The 20739-nt window shown below is 46.2% G+C and overlaps 1 protein-coding gene across 7 annotated transcripts; it reads right to left on the reverse strand.

Annotated features, from left to right (window-relative positions):
• Positions 1–4458: 4458 nt before the first annotated feature.
• PPIH (peptidylprolyl isomerase H) lies at positions 4459–20539 on the reverse strand. 7 transcript variants are annotated; one of them, XM_050931280.1, is made up of 10 exons: positions 20388–20539; positions 19728–19792; positions 18223–18246; positions 17795–17839; positions 17229–17271; positions 15681–15773; positions 11708–11795; positions 10359–10399; positions 6955–6983; positions 4459–6828 (listed from the first exon to the last, which is right to left on the reverse strand). In XM_050931280.1, the coding sequence occupies exons 1-9, from the start codon at positions 20535–20537 to the stop codon at positions 6969–6971; spliced, it is 564 nt and encodes a 187-aa protein (XP_050787237.1). In that variant the 5' UTR covers positions 20538–20539; the 3' UTR covers positions 4459–6828; positions 6955–6968. The 7 variants fall into 7 exon arrangements, 4 of the variants coding, with proteins under 4 accessions (XP_050787237.1, XP_050787236.1, XP_050787234.1 ...); XR_007770706.1 differs by lacking the exons at positions 4459–6828; positions 6955–6983 and adding exons at positions 7036–7201; positions 7752–8763 and having other exon boundaries at positions 20388–20538; XM_050931279.1 differs by lacking the exons at positions 4459–6828; positions 6955–6983 and adding exons at positions 7036–7197; positions 8669–8763 and having other exon boundaries at positions 20388–20537.
• Positions 20540–20739: the final 200 nt, after the last annotated feature.

Below are 20739 nucleotides of genomic sequence, written 5' to 3' on the forward strand. Positions count from 1 at the left end.
CCACTGCAAGGGGGGTCCCAAACCACCAGGCTATGAGGAATGTTGGGGTGGGGCTCTCTCAATCTCTCCAGTTGGAACTATTCCACCGGTCTATGCAGCACCAGATCCTGGGCTCAGACAGGCCTATCAGATTAGACCCCTGCTAGGGAGATAGGTGGGGGAAGACCTAGTGTTAGGATATAGATATTCAGGCCTATACTTCAAGAATTTAAGTGTATTCTTATCACTTAGCTGGTTATAGAGGTATAAAAGAAAGAATCAAAATCACTGTCTCTGTAATGGCCTTCTCTTACTGTGACAGGCTAAGGCCTTCAGGTAAGATGTAGTTAGGCAGCCATAAGCTGGGAAGTGTATGGTCACATCCTCACATTCCAAACTAGTCACATTGAAATAAGGTGCTACTGGGCTGTTAGGAATACAATCCTGTCCTGATATTCCTATCACCTCCAGAGAAAGAGAAGAACCTAGAAAATGTAAAAGGAAACTTAGTTTGATCGCATCCTGTCTGGCCAGAACTCCCTTATCAATAGATACGGCTGGAAAACCGTTATGTCTGTATAGATGTAGTTGTGAAATCCTCACTTCTATATTGTTTTGTTTGTTTATTTGCATGGTCTCTGGTGGGTTCTGTAATTGTTTCTGTCTGCTGTATAATTAATTTTGTTGGGTGTAAACCAATAAAGGTGGTGGAATATAATTAGTTAAATAACCATGTTACAATATGTTAGGATTGGTTAGTTAAATTTCAGTAAAATAATTAGTTAAGGAATAGCTAAGCAAAACTCAGGTTTTACTATGTAGTCTACAGTCAATCAGGAAGTAAGGGGGGGAACTGGGATCATGTTTTGCTAAAGGGGGAATGGGAACAGGGGATGGGAACAGGAACAGGGACACAGGCAAGGCTCTGTGGTGTCAGAGCTGGGAAGGGGGACACTGAGGAAGGAAACTGGAATCATGCTGGAAGTTCACCCCAATAAACATCAAATTGTTTGCGCCTTTGGATTTCGGGTATTGTTGCTCTCTGTTCATGCGAGAAGGACCAGGGAAGTGGGAGGGTGAAGGAATAAACCCCCTAACACCTAGTTTGAGAATCCCACTGGGGCTAAGGCAAGAGCTGCAGAGCAGCTTATTAGGCATTTGGCAGCGTAAAGGCTTAGGCAGTTCTGTGCATGCCCGTCAGTGGAACCCCAGGGACTTCTAGGGTCCTACAGGTTTAGCCAACAGCTGAACAGTGCTCTTGAGAAGGTCATTGGGTTAGATGGTCATTGGCAACTAGATGTTGGATTTAGGTGCCTAAAGAGGTAGTTGGGTGTCTACATCCTTTGTGGATCTAGCCCTAACTACCTGAGTCATTTTTGAAAATTGAATGTAGACTTCTAAATCACTTAAGCATTTTTGAAAGTTTTACCCTATGTGACATGGATTTTCAATAGTGCTTTTGAAAATCCCATTATTCTGGTTATACTTGGGAGAGATTCTCAAACCACACCAACAATGAGGGATTTTCAGCATACTCATTCTCTTCAGTTAATCTCTCAGGCACTGGCCTGTACAATTACAGCAAGTCTCTGTCTCTGAGATATCAATAGACAAGTCTGTGATCATGTGCAAGTCAGGAGTCATTTGACAAGTGCAGAAAAGGTCATTGTGGCACTCTGTACCTCAAATCAGCACTCTGGAACCCCCATATTCACCACTGTCATTTATTTATGATTTGTTTTGTACAAAGTATGCCTTGTGAGGTATAATTTTAAAAGTCTTGATCTGTTGACCATCAATATCCTATTGGATTTTATGTGATATTGTGTGTGGAGTTACAAAGTTTTGGTATATGTGTGCTACTGAAATATGTTCTGAGGTTGAGAACACCCACAACCAGCCTTTCAGGTACAACAGTGGAGTAGCCAGATATGCTGATGGCCCATTAAAGAGAAGCCACTATCCCAGGAATTGTATACAATGAAGACGTCTCAGAAAGAGCACGGAGACAATGGAGAATGCTTAACCAAGGGGGGAAACTACACTTACTACTTATAATCATTAAAATCTATCTCTGTAGTTAATAAATCTGTTTTATATTTGACCTAAAACAGTGTGTTTTGGTGGAAGTGCTTGGGAAATCTCTGCCCAGTTACAAAGGCTAGTGTGTGTCCTGTCCATATCGAGGGGGGACAGACTTGGTAATGAACTTACACTGGTCAGGCTTCTGACTAGGGCAAGATGGTACAGTTCTGGGTTACAAGGCTGAGAAGCTGGGGGGAATTGGCTGTGGCATCTCTATTGTTGGTTCATGAGTTCAGGGCCGGAGCACCCATGGGGAAAAAATGGTGGGTGCTGACCCCCTGCCAGCACCGCCTCCTCCTCCCACCCACCACAAACAGCTGGTTCATGGTGTGCTGGGGGAGGAGGCAGGATGCAGCACTCTTAAGAGAGGGAGTGGAACTGGGTGTGAAGAGGCGGGGTGGGGGTAGAGCAGGGGCAGGAAGAACCAGGGTGTGGGTGGGGCTTGGGGGAAAGGGTTGAGCACCCCAGCACTTTGAAAAGTTGGCGCCTCTGCTTTGGTCTCACCCACTAAGGTCGTTCTTATGTGGGACAGAGGGCTCAGCGATCCCACAGTTCAGGTTGCACCCCAGGAGCCCCATAACAGTCATCTTGGGACAGTTGATCCAGGAGAATGTTGTGTAACCAGTTCAGTCTAAGATGTGAGAATTCCCTTCTTCAAGAGAAATTGTCTTGGGTCCAAGATGATAGTGTGTTACTGGCTCTGGCTGACTAGCACAGACTTGGCCCTTTCAATTTGTTGCGGTACAGGGAATATTTAATTGAACACTAATTTCCCATCAGTTGATACTCACTCCTTGCATAGAGGATTTTAAAAACCAGGATTGTACTTGGTTATCTTCCTTGAGATCTGATGGAGGAGCATTTTTTACCAACCAGCTATGACCAAAAGCACCTCTGTATTCACACCCTACATGGCTATTGTAATAATCTTTGTGCAAAATATGCCTTGTGCGGTATCATTTGAAAACTAATAACTCACTGGTCAATAGTTTCATAGTGAAATGTGTGTAGCAACATTATATGTAATACTATGAAATCCCCCAGTGTGATGTTGTTAGCATACGTCCAAAACCCTGCCTATGCAAAAGTTGTTAAAACAGGCCTATCCTAAAACAAAGGAGTGTGTGTTTACCTCAGTTTACATGTAAGTAGTAAACCAGGTCCTGAGACAGCAGGGGGAGGAGATGGCAGGAGAGACAGCAAATTTGCATTTCAGCAAACACAGGTGGGGAAGAAAAGGCACAGAGAGCCTTCCCTTCACCACCAGACTCCATGTCAACTTCTTTACTGCTTGAGTAAACCTAACTTTGAATGGTAACCCCCCAAGGTTCACTGGACTATAAAAGAAGGGGCAGAACCCTGACTTTTCTCTTTCACTTAAGAAGACGACGACACCAGCCCCTTGCAGTCTCTGGGAGAGATCCTGACCAAGGAAAGGGTCAGTCACCATCTTCCAGGAACACTGGGGGTGAGAAAGGTCATCTGAAACAGAGCCTTGCACCAGAACTTGCTCGATAAAGTTTTAGACGCATTTTCACTTTTTTCTGCTTGTAACTATTTTTAACTTTCTCGGCTCTGTGATTTCACTTAAAATCCAATCTTCTTTTGTCAAGTGACTCCTTACAGGGGCAACAGATCTTAATATCTGAACTGTCCAGGAGAGGGCTGGGCTGTGCAGAACACACATTTTTGGGAAAACTTGGTACTGGGAGTGTGTTGGGGTCTCCCTACCAATAGTACCCAAGGCTGCGTGGCTAGAGTGTTGCTGACAGGCTGCTGGGGTCAGAGATACCGGACCAAGGCTGCAGCTATAGAAAGACACTCAGGGTCTGACCTGCATGCATTTTGGCTGGTTGTGAGTGGCCAGGTTGGGAGCTACAACAGCAAAGCTTCATGAGGCACCCAAGTTTGTGAGGTGGATGGTGACAGACTCCCTCGCCGGTCTGGATTGTACCCCAGAATCTGACACCAGCATCCAGTTTTGCCTTCTGTTTTGTACTGGTCATCAACTGTTTTATCCTGTGGTGGCACAGAGAGATTTCAGGCAACACCATTTTCACTGCAGAGACTCAAGTGCAATATGTATCATATTGAAAAAAATAGGTCAGTGAATTCAAGCCTTCTCTTCCACTGGCAGCTGTTCTTCCTGTGAACTTTCCAATCCTTATTACTGCTGAATTTTGTGGGATGTTCCACATTTTTGCTGATTCAGGCTTCTTGTCACCCTGGACCACAGAGGTAGGCAATGTTCTACAGACGAGAGAGAGCGCACTACCAAATAAATGGATAAATAGGATGACCTGGATAATTACAGGTTTGGCAGCTGACAGTGATGCCAGGCAAAATAATGGAATGACTGATATAAACTCCATTAATTAAAGGAGGGCAATATAATTAATGCTAATCAACATGGGTTTATGGAAAATAGATTCTGGCACATGAACTTGATAGCTTTTTATGACAGATAACAGGTTTGGTTGATAAAAGTCATACTATTGATGTAATATATATAGTCTTCTCTAAAGCATTTGACTTGGTATGGCACAACATTTTGATTAAGAAACTGGAAAGATACAGAATCAACGTAGTACATGTTTAAAACAACTGGTTAATTGAAAAATACCTGCTAGCCATTTACAGTCTATGTTCCCAGCTTACATAAATCAGGATCAAACTGGATTCATTAAGGATAGACAAATGGCAGACAATATTCAGACAGTACTTAAAATCATCCCCAGCCCTACATTTCTAGGGCTCTATAATGCCAGATTTAAAAAAAAAAAAAATTAAAAAATCAGTTTTTCGTTATCGCTAGATGCAGTGAAAGCCTTTGAGGGGAACTTTCTGTTTTGTGTCCTGTCCCATACAGACTCTGGCCTCCAGTTCATTAAATAGATCTCTGCTCTTTACATTAGTCCAAAAGCTGCTGTGCCAGTTAATGAGGTGAACTCTCCCCTTTTGAATTACACAGAGGGAGCAGGCAGGAATATCCATTGTTTCCTTTACTTTTTCACTGACCATGGAGTCTTTTGCACAGAGGATAAGGAACAATGGATTTGTAACAGGAACAGAACTTTCAGGAACAAATCAGAAAATGGCATTGTATGTACATGATGCAATATTTTCTTATCTAAACCAAATATTTCCCTAAAATTAGTTTCCAAAATAATCTAGGATTTTGGGAAAGCATCTAGGTTTAAAGTAAATTATGTCAAATCTGAAATGCTAACTATAAAATTTCCGGACACTGAAAAGTCACTTCCCCAAGAAACATTTGGGTACAAATGGGCAACAAATTCTATAAGATACTTGGGAATTCAAATTTCAACCTAGAGGAGCACTATGATTTAAATGTCAAACCTCTACTTCAGCTAATGAAAAAAGATCTGAGGGGCTGGTGGAAGTATGCCATTTTTTGGTTGGAAAGAGTAGCCACAGTCAAACTGAATATTCTGCCAAGATATCTTTCTAGTTTCAAAATCTTTGATTGTTCCAGATAAAACACTAGCAGGAATACAGAGGATGTAATTAGACTTCATATAGAATAAGAAAAGAGTGAGAATAGATCATTTATACAGACCCATTACACAGGGTGGAATGGCTGTTCCAAATAATTTATGATAATATTAAGACAGTTCAAAGCAGTAGTGGATTGGGGGTGCTCTAACCCTACCAACACTGTTTTTTTATTGAATAAAAAAATTGCAGTAGTGTAAACATCGCTAGTTACCATGATTAAAAAAAAATCATCCACTCCAGAAATTTACACACATAGAATATCAGGGTTGGAAGAGACCTCAGGAGGTATCTAGTCCAATCCGCTACTCAAAGCAGGACTAATCCCCAACTATTTTTTTTTTTGCCCCAGATCCCTAAATGTCCCCCCACAGGATTGGGCTCACAACCCTGGGTTTAGCAGGCCAATGCTCAAACCACTGAGCTATGCCTCCCCCAACTCTTTAGTGAAGGCTACTCTATGGGCTTGGGATAGCACTAGAGATAAGCTAAACTCTTCTTCCTCACCAATGACACCCATTGCAAATAATCCAGAACTTTATCCAAATTGCAAACTGGAGAGCTTCAAAGACTGGGAGAACCAAGGAATACACACAGTTGACCAGCTATTCAGTAAAGAAACTTATTTAAGGATCAAAATTAATGTTAACTGGACCACTTTCCCCTGGTACCAGTACTTTCAAGTTGGGCATTGCGTTTCTCAACTTTCTAGACAACCTGTTTTATACAGAAAGCTAATTTTAATAGAAGTATTGGCATCCAGTCAATTAGGAAGCAAAAAAATTATAACATCAATTCTTGCAGACAGCTTTCCTAATAAATAAGTGTCCCTGTATGACACACCGGGAAAAGGATACGGATAGCCAATTTACCACGAGGTATGTGATTTGATGTGGAAAGAGGACCAGCAACCTCAGTGTCAGGCACAATAAAATACAATTTCCTTAAGATGCTGTTTCAATGATACCTCATGCCAGCCAGATTGGGGGGGTTGGGGGGGAAGGAGATGGAATGGGGATAAATGTTGAAGAAATTGTGGTGAAAGACGAGTTATGCTTATATGGTGGCCATGTCTGGTCATTTGAGGGTATTGGGATGCAAGCTGTAACCAAATATCACAAATTGCTGGATATTTATTACCAAATGATCCCTTGGTAATCCTCCTGGGGCTTCCTCATGGAAAGGGTCACAAAAAGGGAAATTAATTAATCTCTCTTCTGCTAATAGCTCTCGGCTGTTAGCTTCTCACTGGAAAAAGAATAGCCCAACCATAGAGAACTTATTTAAAAAAAAAAAAAGGAAATTGTGGTTATGGAAAAATTAACACACAAATTGTCAAGCAAAATAAACAGAGATAATTAGATATTTGGTTACCTTTTATTCAGTACTCAAAGTACATTCACCTGCCAAAAAAAAATAAAGCACATCTGAAATAGTCTAACTGAACACTGCACAGACATTTAACAAAATGCTTTATTTACACTGGAACATCTTTTTTTTTTAAAGTTGTACATCCTGAATATCAGAAACTTCTGTAGACGTGCCAGCAGCACAGATATGGCCTGCAGGAAAAGACTGGGGCAGCAGCCACAGTGATGGGTAACGAGGGACCAGTGACTACCTGGAAGTGGGAGGAGAAAGAAGATCAGTAATAGTAACAGCCATGTCAGAGTTCACAGAATCCTCTGACTAACTGATCCCCAAGAAGAACAGCTGAAGGGATGGAAAAGAAACAGCTAAGAAATTTGGCACTCGTGCTCCGGGTTACATTGCTGTGCAGTGGGACTCAGCTGAGCCACAGTGCCTGTAGCTGTATCTCAGCTAGTCCCTATTAGGGACATGGGAATGCCACAATCCTGGGGCCATGGAATCTGCAGCATAATCTCAGCTTTCATTTACAAATTATGCTCCCAGCCACCACAGCTGCAAAAGCAGCTTTGAAAACTGTGAGCAGAGTGTAAACGCCTGCCCAAGTCTGTAAGCAACTTAACGCCCGCCTCTGAGTGAAGCGTGCTCCACACATCAGCCCAGTGGAGGAGCTGAAACCTCAAGATGGCAATTTCAGCATCAACATTATTAATGATTTCACTGTTCATCGTCTTAGCACAACTACTCAGCTAACAGAAACTACGAACTGGGGAGAGGAAGCAGCACAGAATTATATTACTTACCTACCACAGAGGCTTCATTTACTGAGGGCCTGACCCTGTAAAGCACTGAATGCCTTCTCTAAGGGGCTGAGGGCACTCAGCACCTTCCAGGATCGGGTCCTAAATGTCTGCAAAGCACTGTGGATCTAAACCCTTCCTTGTGTTGTCTCTATGCAGGTATTTTGGGAATGATTTGGGCTTAGCTTGTTTTCAGAAAGCAGTTCCGTTCATCTTGTAGATGATATGAGTGGAGAGGAATAGTATGCAGTGCCTCCATGCCACTAGCTGCTTATTAAAATCTGAAAGTCGGTGGCTAAAAGACTAACAAAAAAAAAAAGATGTTTGGCAAATTAATTTTCAAGTCAAGTTGCAGATTGACATGCTGCAATCTGCGCACACATGTTGAAACGCTTTTTGTCTGGGATGAAGTAGCTGGATGAGTGAGGAAGACAGCACTATACTTTAATACAAGGTCTCTGGTGCTGTCTATGACCTTAAGTACCAACGACTATGTGAGCAAGCCAAGGTGGCCAAGAGCATAGTAAGTGCTAGAAACACCTGACCATGGATCAGGAGAATGGTACCTTCTGTAGTCAGAAGAGAGGATGTACCGTGTGTCAGCAACCTGACTTTCAGGAGCTGACAAGACCCCTCCCCATCCTGACAGCAAGTGCTTCAACTTCACAACACATAAAGCCCCAGGAGGGACAATGCCAAAGCTGCCTTGAATTAGGAAATACAGAATCCTCTATTCTTCCAGCAGTTACTTTCTTGGGCTTTTAGGTTTACTTGCACCTCCCACAGAATATGAAACTCTTCTCTCTTTGCAAGCTGGCAGAACCGCAAATTGTGAACGTCAAGGCAGTGACAGATGGGTTTCAATCACAATCACCTCTTATCAGATAGTTTCTCAGCCAAACTGATGAAGGCTGACAGACCTACCGAGATTTCTGCGTTCATTGCTCTACATTTCACCACACTGTGAGATGACCACTGGCAGTTTGGGTTTGTTATTTGGACCAGTAGGTACATTCTAGGGGGACAAAAAATCCACAGGGTTACAAGGTATAAATACACAGCAAGTTAGTGGGAGTCACAAGCTATTTTGAGGCTGGATAAGAGACTCGTGCTAACTGAGCCTCACGAATATGGAGGAACTGCACTTGGACTATGTCTGACTCATGACTGCTGCTCTTTCATTTGCTCTTCTCTCCTGCAGCAATGTCCTTGGACCGTTCCCTAGAGCCAGCTAACTGCCTCTTTACTGCAGAGGTGTGAGACATGGGAGACTCCGACCTCACAAATGGGGAACAAAGCGAGGCAGCAAAGATACATGTAGCTTCCAGTGAGATGCAATATGGATCATGTCACTTGAGATTTCTTTGGCTTTAGGTCTTTGATACTGTAATTAGTGTCATTTTAAAGAGAAAAGCAACCCCACATTTGTACAGAAGGGGGAGCTATTCAGTAAGGGTTCCAAAGGTGCATCCTCAGAAATCACACATCATTCTGGACTTGGGCTAATGCTCTTTGTGTGTGTCACTTAATTCCTTTCTACTATGCCCATCATGGGCATCCTACAAAAGAGACACACAGTTATCCTCCTTTTGTTTATTAAAGTACTTCTGGTGGGAAACACTGGAAGACGAATCTCCTTCTGGTCTCCAGCCCTGGTTATAACAACTCTAAACTACGTGGCAGTTTTGGTCTCTTCTGTGTTGGCTACACCTCCAATTTACTGCAATCAGACAAGGTGATCAGGGAAAGTTTACACTTTCTGTACAGCTACAGAAAATTTTAACAAAAGTCACCTACCCAGTGATTTTCTTAAAACAGAGCTAGTAATAAAGGAATTGTGCTGTATGATTCCCACCATGAGACCTTCTTGGCAAAGGTTAACATAAGGCTTTAGCAGAGCTGTTGTCAGCTCTGTAATGTTTTTTCCCCCTCTGGATTAGCATTCACACACTATTCTTGGCTCAGCTCTGGGATCCACTCTTTGCACTCAAGCACCCAATCAGAAAGCAGAATGCCAGGGGTGCTCTGTCTGTTCAGCCATCCACCACAGAGGTACACTGACACTTTACAAGAGTATATTAACAGGCCCTGTATGTTTATTAGCCACACACCATTTAAATACGGAATTCACTGATCAACAGATGGGTGTATCTGCAGCACCTGGAAACCATTTGGAAACCTTGTTTAATATTGATTATTAGAAGGCGTTGATTAGATTTCAACTGAAGAACTTTGGGAATTTATCATCCCCTTCACATTACCATGCAATATCACAGAACCAGTCTCCCTTACATTCCTGTTCTCAACTTGTAAATCAAACAGGTTTCCAGAAACGACTCTGTGCCACAACCAAACCCATCTGGACAAGCTTCCCCAGTCACTGACTGGCTACTCCAACTGCACAGCACAGAACTCCCTGTGTCTTGCTAAGTAAATCTACAGGACGGACTCCCTCACTGCAGAGGGCACAACCCCTGCAAGAAGCTCCCTGGCACTACTGTTACATCACTATCCTGCACATGGACAGGGAGGGAACATGAAGCCCGGATTACTGCCACGTGCGTCTATCTAGCATGCACATTCCTGAACAGGACGGGGAACTAAACTTACCTCAATTTTTCTCATGACAAGGAGCCCATCAACGATTTTACCTGTAAGGGAAAAGAATATTTACTAGTAGCAGTTCTATACTGAACTTATTCACCTTTTCTGTAGTCCTAGATTGTCAAGTACAGATGATACTTTAATTTCTCATACCCCTGAGATTTCTTTGCTTTGGACTTGGCTACCTCTCCATGCATCATTCTTTGCCCCAGTGATGTGTCTCACCCATTTATAACTATTGGACACCAGTGGCAGCGGGAAGCAGAGTGACCCAGCCTCAGCCTGCTCCACTCCCCCAGCTCCCTGCCCTGTTGCTTGGGGGAGGGGGCTTGAAGGGAGGGGTCAGGCCCACCCCCACACTCACAGCAGTGGCGGCTGGGAGCTGGCAGAACGGGCTGGGGCCGGGTCGCTCTACTTCTCGCCGCTGCCACTGGTAAGTGTGGGCCCGACCCTTTCTGCCGGCTCCAGAACCCCTGCTAATCCCGTGGGCCACGTCGCTCAGGGGAGGGGTGGAATGGAGGTGGGGTGAGGGCAGAGCAGGGGTGGGAAGAGGTGGGGCTTGGAGGACGGGGTTGAATGGGGGCAAGGCGGAGGCAGAGCAGGGGGCCTGGGACTGGCCACTGGAGCCAGCTCCGTATACGCAGCATGCAGCTGCTTAGAGCACCACGAAATTTGATGCCCCAAATTTCTGGTGCCCTACACACCTGCGTATTCTGCATATGCCTAAGGACGGCCCTGCCTTTGGGGTTGTTATAGATCTGATAAAGGGTTCATAAATAATACAAGTACAACCTTCCCAGACATGGGGCTGGTGTCTGTATCTTCAGGACAGGCAATGTGCATTTTCCCAGCAGATAGAGCCTGCATGGAAATCAGACTGAGACACAGCCCTCTCTGTATTATTAGAAACAATCCCACTGATGGAGATGCAGTTTGTGTTGTTTGTGAACAGCAAAAATGGCTATTATCAAATATTTATATTGCATGGTGCCTGGAGGACCCAATATTATACATTAGTTCAGTAATAAGATGACACAGGCCCGCCCGTGAATCTTATAGTCTATGACACAAAACGTGTGCCTTTGTAAAATTACAGTATGCAAACTCTAGTGTCACTGCTAGTTCACCACGACACACAAAATAAGCATCAGTTCTCCCCATCTTTCCCTCAGACAAGTCATCATTAGCTGGCTGATTTATTACTGCTTTCACAATAGCGGCAGGTTTCGAGGCAGATTTCCATAGAAGCTCTGACTCCACTTGCATAAGGTTAATGGGAAACGACAACAAAAACCATGTAGTTGCACCAGAAGGGGTAAATGATCAGGATATCACACTGTACTGCAGCTGCTCACCAAACACAACGTGCTTCCCATCCAGCCAGTCACATTTGGAACACGTGATGAAGAACTGACACCCGTTTGTACTTGGACCACTGTTTGCCTGATTGAAAATGCAAAAACAAAACACACAAAAAAATTAGGGAATAGAACATCTCAAGCCAGAGACGCCTGAAATGAGAGCGAGCTGTCACTCCTGGACTAGATTCTAAAGTTTATATTAGCGCCACAATATGTGGAGCAAAGAAAAAAGCAAGAAGTACCAAGTGCTATGATGGGGACTGACTGTGACCTCAGAGCCCTTGCTGAGCAATAACAGATCATCTGAATCTGATCTGCGGATAGTTCTCTGAAAACATCCACACAATGTGCAGTGGCAGTCAAAAAAGCCAACAGAACGTTGGGCATCACTAAGAAAGGAATAGATAATAACAGGCCTGCACAACATGCGGCCTGCGGAGCCTCACTGTGCGGCCCGCGGGGGGATTCTAAATCCCCCGCACGGGGCACTCTGTGGGCAGCCCAGAGCCCTTTGAATCTCTGCCGCAGCAGGGAATCAAAGGGATCTAGGCTGCTCGCAGCCACGGGGTGCCCAGAGCCCTTTAAATCCTAGCCGCGTTCGGGAGTCAAAGGGCTCTGGGCTGCCCACAGTTTCCCAGCCACGTCTGGGATTTAAAGGGCTCAGGGCTCCCCGCAGCAATGGGCAGTCCAGAGCCCTCTGAATCCTGGCCAGCGGTCGCTGATTGCCCCCTCCCCGGACCTCTGCCCCAACTGCCCCCCCAGGACCCCCACCCCCTATCTAAGCACCGCTGGTCCTTGTCCCCAACTGCCCCCTCCTGAGACCCCCCCAACTTCCCCCCAGGACCCCACCCCCACCTGTCCCCTGATAAAACTCCTGGGACTCCCATGCCTATCCAACTGCTGCCTGTCCCCTGACTACCCCCCCGAACCTCCGCCCCATCCAACCCCCCCTGCTTCTTGTCCCTTGACTGCCTCCCGGAACCCCCTACCCCTTCTCCAACCCCCAGCCCCCTTACCATGCCACTCAGACCAGCGTGTCTGGCTCCGTGCAGCTCCAGACACGTTGCTGCCCTGCTCCCCCGCGGAGCCCACAGCCCCCCTCCCCCAGCCCCTGCCTTCCAGATTTGAACACCTCAAAATTCAGGAGTGCTCAAGCTCAGTTTGGGCAGCTGTTACTTCATTTCTCCCAAATCAAATATACTGATCCACTGTAACTTGCTGTAGAAAAAGGAGGATAAAATTGAGCAAGAAATGCTTATCAGGACTGGAACTGCTATTTTCAACAGCCATTGCCTTGTTTGTTTAAAAGGAAGACAGTGATATTGCATTGGCAAATTCCCCAAAGAAACAAAGAGTGGAACAAAAGAATAATAAAGGCACCTCAACTTTTCCTCATTTATGGAGGACAGTCTTATAATATGCATCCAGATATCCTCCTATCACACAAGCTGAAAATTGTTCCACTTTACTGCAGCTCTGTAACCATATGGGAATCAATCCTGTCCGTGTTTTGTGCATGTCCAAAATTCCTGCTGAATGACCCCGCTCTGGGAATTACCAGTGACCCAGGGCTGGGGTGGCAGGAGGTGTGTGGGGGGGAGCCCAGGACTGGGGCAAAGCGGGGTGGGTGGAAGGCACTGGTGGGGAGGAAAGGGGGAAGCCCAGGGCTGGAGTGGCGGGGTGGGGGAGAGCCCAGGACTGGGGCAGCAGGGGGGTACAGCGGGGAGCCCAGGGCTGGGACTGGGGGCAGCCAAATTTTTTTTTGCTTGGGGCAGCAAAAAACCTAGAGCCGGCCCTGCCAGGTTCCCCCAGCCACCGGAGCCCCGGGCCCTTTAATTTGACCATGAGAGCTCCCAGCCATCTCTTCAGCTGGGAGCTCCTGGTTGATTTAAAATAAAGTAACACCTCCCCACCCCCAACCTTCCTTTTTGGCCCACAGCTGTTTTGGTGAGGTGGCGCTAGAGAAGGAGAGTTTGTTTCTGCAGGGCTGGGCGGCCCTGGGGCGGGGTGTTTCTGCGGGGCCGGGGGGTTTCGGCCCTCAGCTGTTTTCTTTGGAGTAATGTGACCCTCGCCGCTTATGAGTTGTGCAGGCCTGATAATAAGATAGAAAATATATTGCCTCTGTATAAATCCAGGATACACCCACATCTTGAATACTGCATGCAGATGTGGTCGCCCCATCTCAAAAAAAGATATATTAGACTTGGAAAAGGTTCAGAAAAGGGCAACAAAAATGATTAGGGGTATGGAACGGCTGCTGTATGAGGAGAGATTAACAAGACTGGGACTTTTCAGCTTGGAAAAGAGATGACTAAGGGGGGATATGATAAAAGTCTATAAAATCATGACTGGTGTGGAGAAAGTAAATAAGGAAGTGTTATTTGAAATTACACAGGCAGCAGGTTTAAAACAAACAAAAGAAAGTATTTTTTCACATAACACACAGTCAACCTGTGGCACTCCTTGCCAGAGGATGTAGTGAAGGCCAAGCTATAACAGGGTTTAAGAAAGAACTAGATAAATTCATGGAGGATAGGTTCATCAATGGCGATTAGCCAGGATGGACAGGAATGGTGTCCTGAGCCTGTCTGACAGAAGCTAGGAATGGGTGATAGGGAATGGATCACTTGATTATTCCCTGTTCTGTTCATTCCTTCTGGGGCACCTGGCATTGGCCACTGTCAGAAGACAGGCGACTGGGCTAGATGGACCTTTAGTCTGACCCAGTATGGCCATTCTTTTGTTATTTGTGAGTGTGTGCAGCCAGCTGAATCACAGAGATTCTTCTGTGGCTCTATAAGAGCTTTGGAGCCAGCTTAATACTGAGTTGAGATCCATAACATCACACTATGTTCTTGGGGGAAGGGTATGTTCTTTGTATTGACGACACTTACTGCATCATAGAAATTGTGTCAGGTGAAGCTGAAAATTTAGGGATCTGTGTAAGGGACAGTTATGGCTTTCTGCAGTTGGGAAGGGCATTTAGGATTATCAGATAAACAGGTTAGCTGGATGTCTCTGCTAAAATAATCAGCAGTGAAACAGTTAATGATGAAATTTATGTAGCCCTCTACAGGTTTGGAGTTAACAGGGCTCTGCAAGGTGTTCACACTTCTCAAAGCTGTCATTTCAGGCTGTCTCAGGAAGATATCACTGCATCAATTATACTTTGTTCATGTTTTTGAGGTTCTCTTTGCAGCCAGGCAGTGGCCCAGAAACAGGTTACTTAAATTAACACTGAGAAAGGAGAATTCTGCAACAAATTGTCCAGCTTCAGAATCACAGACTATCTGGGGTTCTGCCCAGTCATGTTCCAGCACAACTGTCCATTATAGCTAGTTGGTGACAACATACTTCACTAGATAGAAATAGCTAGTTGGTGACAACATACTTCACTAGATAGATCATTCGTCTGGACCAGCATGGCATTTTGTATGTTCCAACCTACATACCTCATGATGGTGGCTGTTTATATGAAATGAAGCCTGGAGCATATATTATACAAGATTCAAACACTATTTCTATAACTATTCAATTCCCTGACTCAACATTAGTTGGGGTGATGTTTAATAACGATTAGTGGGTAGAGAAGAAAGACTTACTGGAGTGCGAAAATGTGTAAGACCAAATAATTCTACAAGCAGAGCAAATTAAACCTACCTCAACAATTCTAATAGATAAGGGTAAATTATTGACTGGACTGCTACCTTGAGTCATGTTCATTAGCACCTTATACCATTAATGGTTCCACTGAAGTCAATGGGAGCTACTTACAGAGTAAAATACTGCTCAACATGACTAAGAGTAGCAGAATCTGGCCCTAAATGAGCATTTTTCAGACATTCTGAAATTTTTCAGACATTCTGCAAGGTAGGAGACTTCTGTGAGCCAGGAAGTAAGCTAAGAATATCTCCACAAAGGAGCATAGAGCCATTTTAGTCCTACTATTTTGTCTTCTTATACTTACCATAGACAACAGCCCAGGAGCAGAATGTCTGAGTTTGAAGTTTTCATCTGCAAAGGGGCCCCGGTATATACTAGCTACTCCAGTACCATCTCCCTGTATAAAGAGAAAGGCAGGTGTTCAATCCCACCTCAATAAAAGTGAATTCTGTAGCATATATTTAAAATTCCCAAACAAATCACTTTGTTAAATCACAGTTCCAGTTCAGAACATATTTCCATGTGAAAACCAGTGTTAACAAGAATGTTAGACTAGAAAACATCTGAACATTTTAGAGTAAGGAAACCAGGAGCCAATGTTCTAAAAGTAACTATGATTCAGCCCTTGCTACCTCGCCCGCCTTCCTCATACTAGCCAGAGACTCGCTCCCATTGCCACATGAAACTACAGGAGAGCAACGACAGATGGTATCAAGTGGGAGGTGGAGTCCAGGTTTGAGAGCCAGGAGACAAGAGGTTATGGATGGTAGTGAGTGGATCATTTTAGGGCTTGTCTACACTTACATTTTATAGCGCTCTAATTTGCTGGTTCAGGGGTGTGAAAAAATCACTCCCCTGGGCGCAGCAAGTCAGAGCGCTTTAAAGCTCTAGTGTAAACAGGCTCCCAGCGCTTAGAGCTAATCCCCTCATGGAGGTGGATTACCAGGAGCGCTGGGAGAACTCTATCCCAGAGCTCATGCACGACCACACTTGCACTTCAAAGCGCTGCCACAGGAGAATTCCCCCGAAAGCAATTTTAAGTTTCCAGTGTAGCCATGCCCTTAGACGCAGCAGACATTCTGGAGGAAACAGAAGGGAGGAGAGACGGGAAGGTGTGGGTGGGAAGTTTAAAAGGGTCACAGGTGACAAATGAGGCAGAGGTGGAGATGATGAAGGGTAAGCATGGTGGAAAGCGGGAATTGGAGGAAGGCTCAGGGTTGAGGGCTAGCCTCAGCTGTTTTAAGAACAAAGAAGTGATCCCCTCTGCTGGTTTTTCTAATGGATGTCTGTCCGTGAGGCCTCAGATGAGGTGCTTATGGGAAGCAGAGATTATAATTTTGCTGAAGTTCCAGCCATACTGAGGTAGCTTTTACTCGCCCTAACTGCAAGCATTCAGGCCTCAAAACAATTTATAAATTATACCAGAACAGTATGTTACTTCTGCAGAAAAGAGGATGGAAAACATTGGTGTTATGTGGAATGAACTCTCCCAGGGTCAGAGGCACCTCCAGCAGGCCACGGAAACCCCCCTTTGCAGAGGACAGTCATTGCGGCAGAAGAGCCTGGCACCTCTCACCCAAGGAAAGGGAATTTTTGCATGTCAGAAATACATGATGATTTAGCTAATGCTGTTCCAGTTGCTGCGGAGAAAACATTTTGCCCAGTTCCCAGACACGTTTCCTAGCACATTCCAATTTATTCCAGTGCAGAGAGTAGGAAAACACCAGTGAAGCTTCTCAAGTAATATCTTCTCATAAGAGAAATAGTGAATAGAAAACAGATGAATATATACCAAGAAAAGAGAGCAACACACCACATCCTTTAAGAAAGGAAAAGAACATAAAGTACCTACGTTTACAAAGTCACCTCCCTGTATCATGAAATCCTTAATGACTCTAAAGTAATAAAAAAAAAAAAAAGTTACTTTTTTCTGAAAAAACTTCTTGGGAAGCTTAATATGTCAGTGAAAAACAGAGATATTCCCCACAACAGTGAAAATGCATCAGGATTTGCAAACACATACATTCTGTAATCAACCAATATAGAATTCCCATTGTTTAAGCTAAAACAAATTGCGGCCTTTGGCTATTAGATCTGGTGATGTACTCAAAGGGAACTGAACCCTGATCAAGAGAGGCAGAGAAAGGAGTAGGTACTGCCTGTATATTGGGTCAAAGGCACCTAGAAGGCTGTGGTTTCTCTCTGTGAGTACAACAGAAGGGCCAGCAAGAACTACAGCAGACAGTCACCCAAATGATACGTGCAAGACAGAGGATACAGAAGGAAAACAAAAATGCAGAGCTACTATTTTTTGATGTGTACAGCATGCCTCTTCGTTTCAAGAAGTCCTTTAAAAGAGGGCTCCAGAATGCCTGTAGTTCACCAAGCTGTTTTAAGCATTAGAAGGAAAGTATTTACCTGTGGAAAGTGCTCCCTTTGTAACCTATCGGAACACCATCTTTCCTACAAGAAAAAGAAAGGGCATTGGCAGTTCCTGCATGTCACAACATGAAAACCCCCAGAATTCTTTAGTCCCAAGAGCTCCAAGCTGAGGAGATCAACTCCTATGTGCTGCCCTGACATGCTTACCTCTTATACTGCTTGGGAGGGCAGCTTGTTTGGCAATATTGCAGTTTATAGCCAACTGAGTCTGACAAACAGCATAAATATTTTTGATGTCAACAGAGTTTTTTCCAAGAGTCTTCATTTTGCATTCATGTAGGTAACAAGACCATCATTGGCAGGAGGTTAAGAACAAGTACATCTATTTCCTACTGTCTGTCCATAACTCCCCCTGCTTGTGTGAACTTATTGCTTAAAAGGAAGCAGAAACTGATCCTACATACCTGAATTCACCTGTACAAAATTGCCTGAGAAGAAAAAACAACAAACACAGCAGTGAGTGAGTCACTTTGAAAAGTTATTTGAAAATCAAGGACACAAATTATTACCCACTGAATATTTCACAGAAGAGGAATAGCAGGGATGTCCATTGTCAGAAGGAATAAATGACACTGTCTCTAGAAGCAGGTGCCATCAAGAGCTGTTAGTAACTTTCAGCTCTCCAGGTTTGTTTCTGCAGCTGGGAGAGGGATAGGATCAGACGGATACTGGGGTTTGTAAGAGGCAGAAATGGAACAGGGCAGCACTTTGTGGAGGTCTGTGATGGACGAGGATACACTTGCTCATTTTGAGGGACTGGGTTGTCTGGTGTGCAGGACACCCTTCAGCAAGAGGTAAGCAAGCAGGGGGCCAAGTCAGTAAGCTGCCATCTCTTTCGTGTGCTGAGGTGCTATGGGAGGAAGGGGCACACATGAACAGAGTGGGCTGCTGGGTTTCTGAGTCATGCACACATCTCCTAAGCAGGAATGGTTGACTCACTGCTCTTTTCTGAGCATGCGGGAGTAGCTGCTTGCGTCAGGCACTCCTTCCTTAGGAACTAGTAAAAGTCTAGCCAGTCTGAATGTACAGCTGAGTTTTGCTCACTTTGCGGACTGAATCTCAAGGAGATTAGCATGAAATCTGGTGGTGATGGGCAGATACAACAGTAAGGCCACCACATCTGCTAGGCTATTTCCAATATGGAGACTTGATGTGGGGGATAAGAATCTTAACCCTACCCATTACCTTTAGGGGACCAGCTAAAAGTAAAAGTTCAGAGGAAATTATGAATGTCTGAGGAGAAGAATTTAGACAAACTCATGACTATTCTCACCCTCCCCAGAATGTTACTCAATGAAAGCAGGTGGTGGACAGGAGAAAACAGATGCTCAGAGTAGGATTTCCTAGAGGTGAAAAAAAAAAATGGCCAGAGGTAACGTTGGTCTGGCTTCTAGCAGCCCAGCAAGCAGGTACTTTTAGTCCAGAAGGTGCACCCTGCGCTCCAGATTCTAAGATTTAGTTTAATTTAAACCTCTAGTCTTGAATAATATAAAGACATCTTAAAACATAACTGGAGTGTAACTGATGCAGCGATATCTGGCTGGGTCTACAGAGAGCCTGAAACCTAGCTTTGAGAATGTGAACTACCCCTCTCATCTGAATGGGATATTGGCTCTGAAATCTAATGACGACAGTTTAATTATCAACACCGTTAACAATTTCCTTGCTGATGAAAGCAAATGTTAAAGACGGCTGATCCTGTGCAATCTGCTGCATGTGCCTTGGCAGAAGCTCAGTGCACAACCACCCCTAAAATCTCTTCCCAGTCAGACACCCTGGGCACCATGTAGTGCAGGGCTGCCCCACTACAGGGAGGGATGGTCAGGTAGGGGCTGTCCTACCATGAGCCGCTGCGTGACCACCCCCAGGCACTGGGTTGCCTCAGTGGGAATAAAGTGCCACAGGCTACCTGAAATTCTCCGCCGTTTTGGGCACAACGTCAGCGAACAGCTCCACCTTCATGCGGCCGATCTCCTGGGGGACAGAGAGCATCAGCGCCAGGCCCTGCACGCCTAAGCGCTACAAACCCCACCCCTTCCCCCGCCCGAGCCCCCGCACCCGGCCCCTCCCCCTCTACTCCGGCCCGAGCCCCCGCACCTTCCCCCGCGCGGCCCCTCCTTCCCCCGGCCCGAGCCCCCGCACCCGGCCCCTCCCCCTCTACTGGGCCTGAGCCTCCGCACCCGGCCCCTCCCCCTCTACTCCGGCCCGAGCCCCCGCACCTTCCCCCGCGCGCCCCCCCTCTACTCCGGCCCGAGCCCCCGCACCTTCCCCCGCGCGGCCCCTCCTTCCCCCGGCCCGAGCCCCCGCACCCGGCCCCTCCCCCTCTACTCCGGCCCGAGCCCCCGCACCTTCCCCCGCGCGGCCCCTCCTTCCCCCGGCCCGAGCCCCCGCACCCGGCCCCTCCCCCTCTACTGGGCCTGAGCCTCCGCACCCGGCCCCTCCCCCTCTACTCCGGCCCGAGCCCCCGCACCTTCCCCCGCGCGGCCCCTCCTTCCCCCGGCCCGAGCCCCCGCACCCGGCCCCTCCCCCTCTACTCGCGGCCCGGGCGCCGCAGTGGCCCAGCCGCCACCTGCCCGCCGATGCTGACATCGAAGAAGACCACGGGGTTGTTGGGGTTGGCGGCCAGCACGGCCATGGCGACCCCCCCCCGGAACCGGAACCAGAACGCGGCCACCGGCCTCCCTCGGCAACATGGCGAGCCTGCCCCAGACACGCGCATGCGCGGCAACACGTGCTCCGGCCGGGGGGGAGGTGTCGCTGCGGAGGGAGCCGCCTGGTGCGAAAAGCTGCAGGCATTTGCTAGGCGGGGAGCACTGCGCACGCGCAGTAACATCTGGTGACGCTGCTGCCTCTTGGCCGGAGTGCAAAGGGAGAGAGGGAGGGGGCAGGGTCTGAGAATTGGGCGGGAATAGCCCCGGGGG

The sequence above is a fragment of the Gopherus flavomarginatus genome, chromosome 21, assembly GCF_025201925.1.
Source record: "Gopherus flavomarginatus isolate rGopFla2 chromosome 21, rGopFla2.mat.asm, whole genome shotgun sequence".
NCBI classification, from domain to species: Eukaryota; Metazoa; Chordata; order Testudines; family Testudinidae; genus Gopherus; species Gopherus flavomarginatus.

Coding starts and splice junctions, on each gene's coding strand:
- PPIH (XM_050931277.1), bottom strand. CDS start 20,537: ATGCGCGTGTCTGGGGCAGGCTCGCCATGTTGCCGAGGGAGGCCGGTG. Junction 11,796..15,680: donor CTCCTGGGCTGTTGTCTATG/GTAAGTATAAGA, acceptor ATTTTCAATCAG/GCAAACAGTGGTCCAAGTAC. Junction 10,400..11,707: donor TGGGAAGCACGTTGTGTTTG/GTGAGCAGCTGC, acceptor TTTCCCTTACAG/GTAAAATCGTTGATGGGCTC.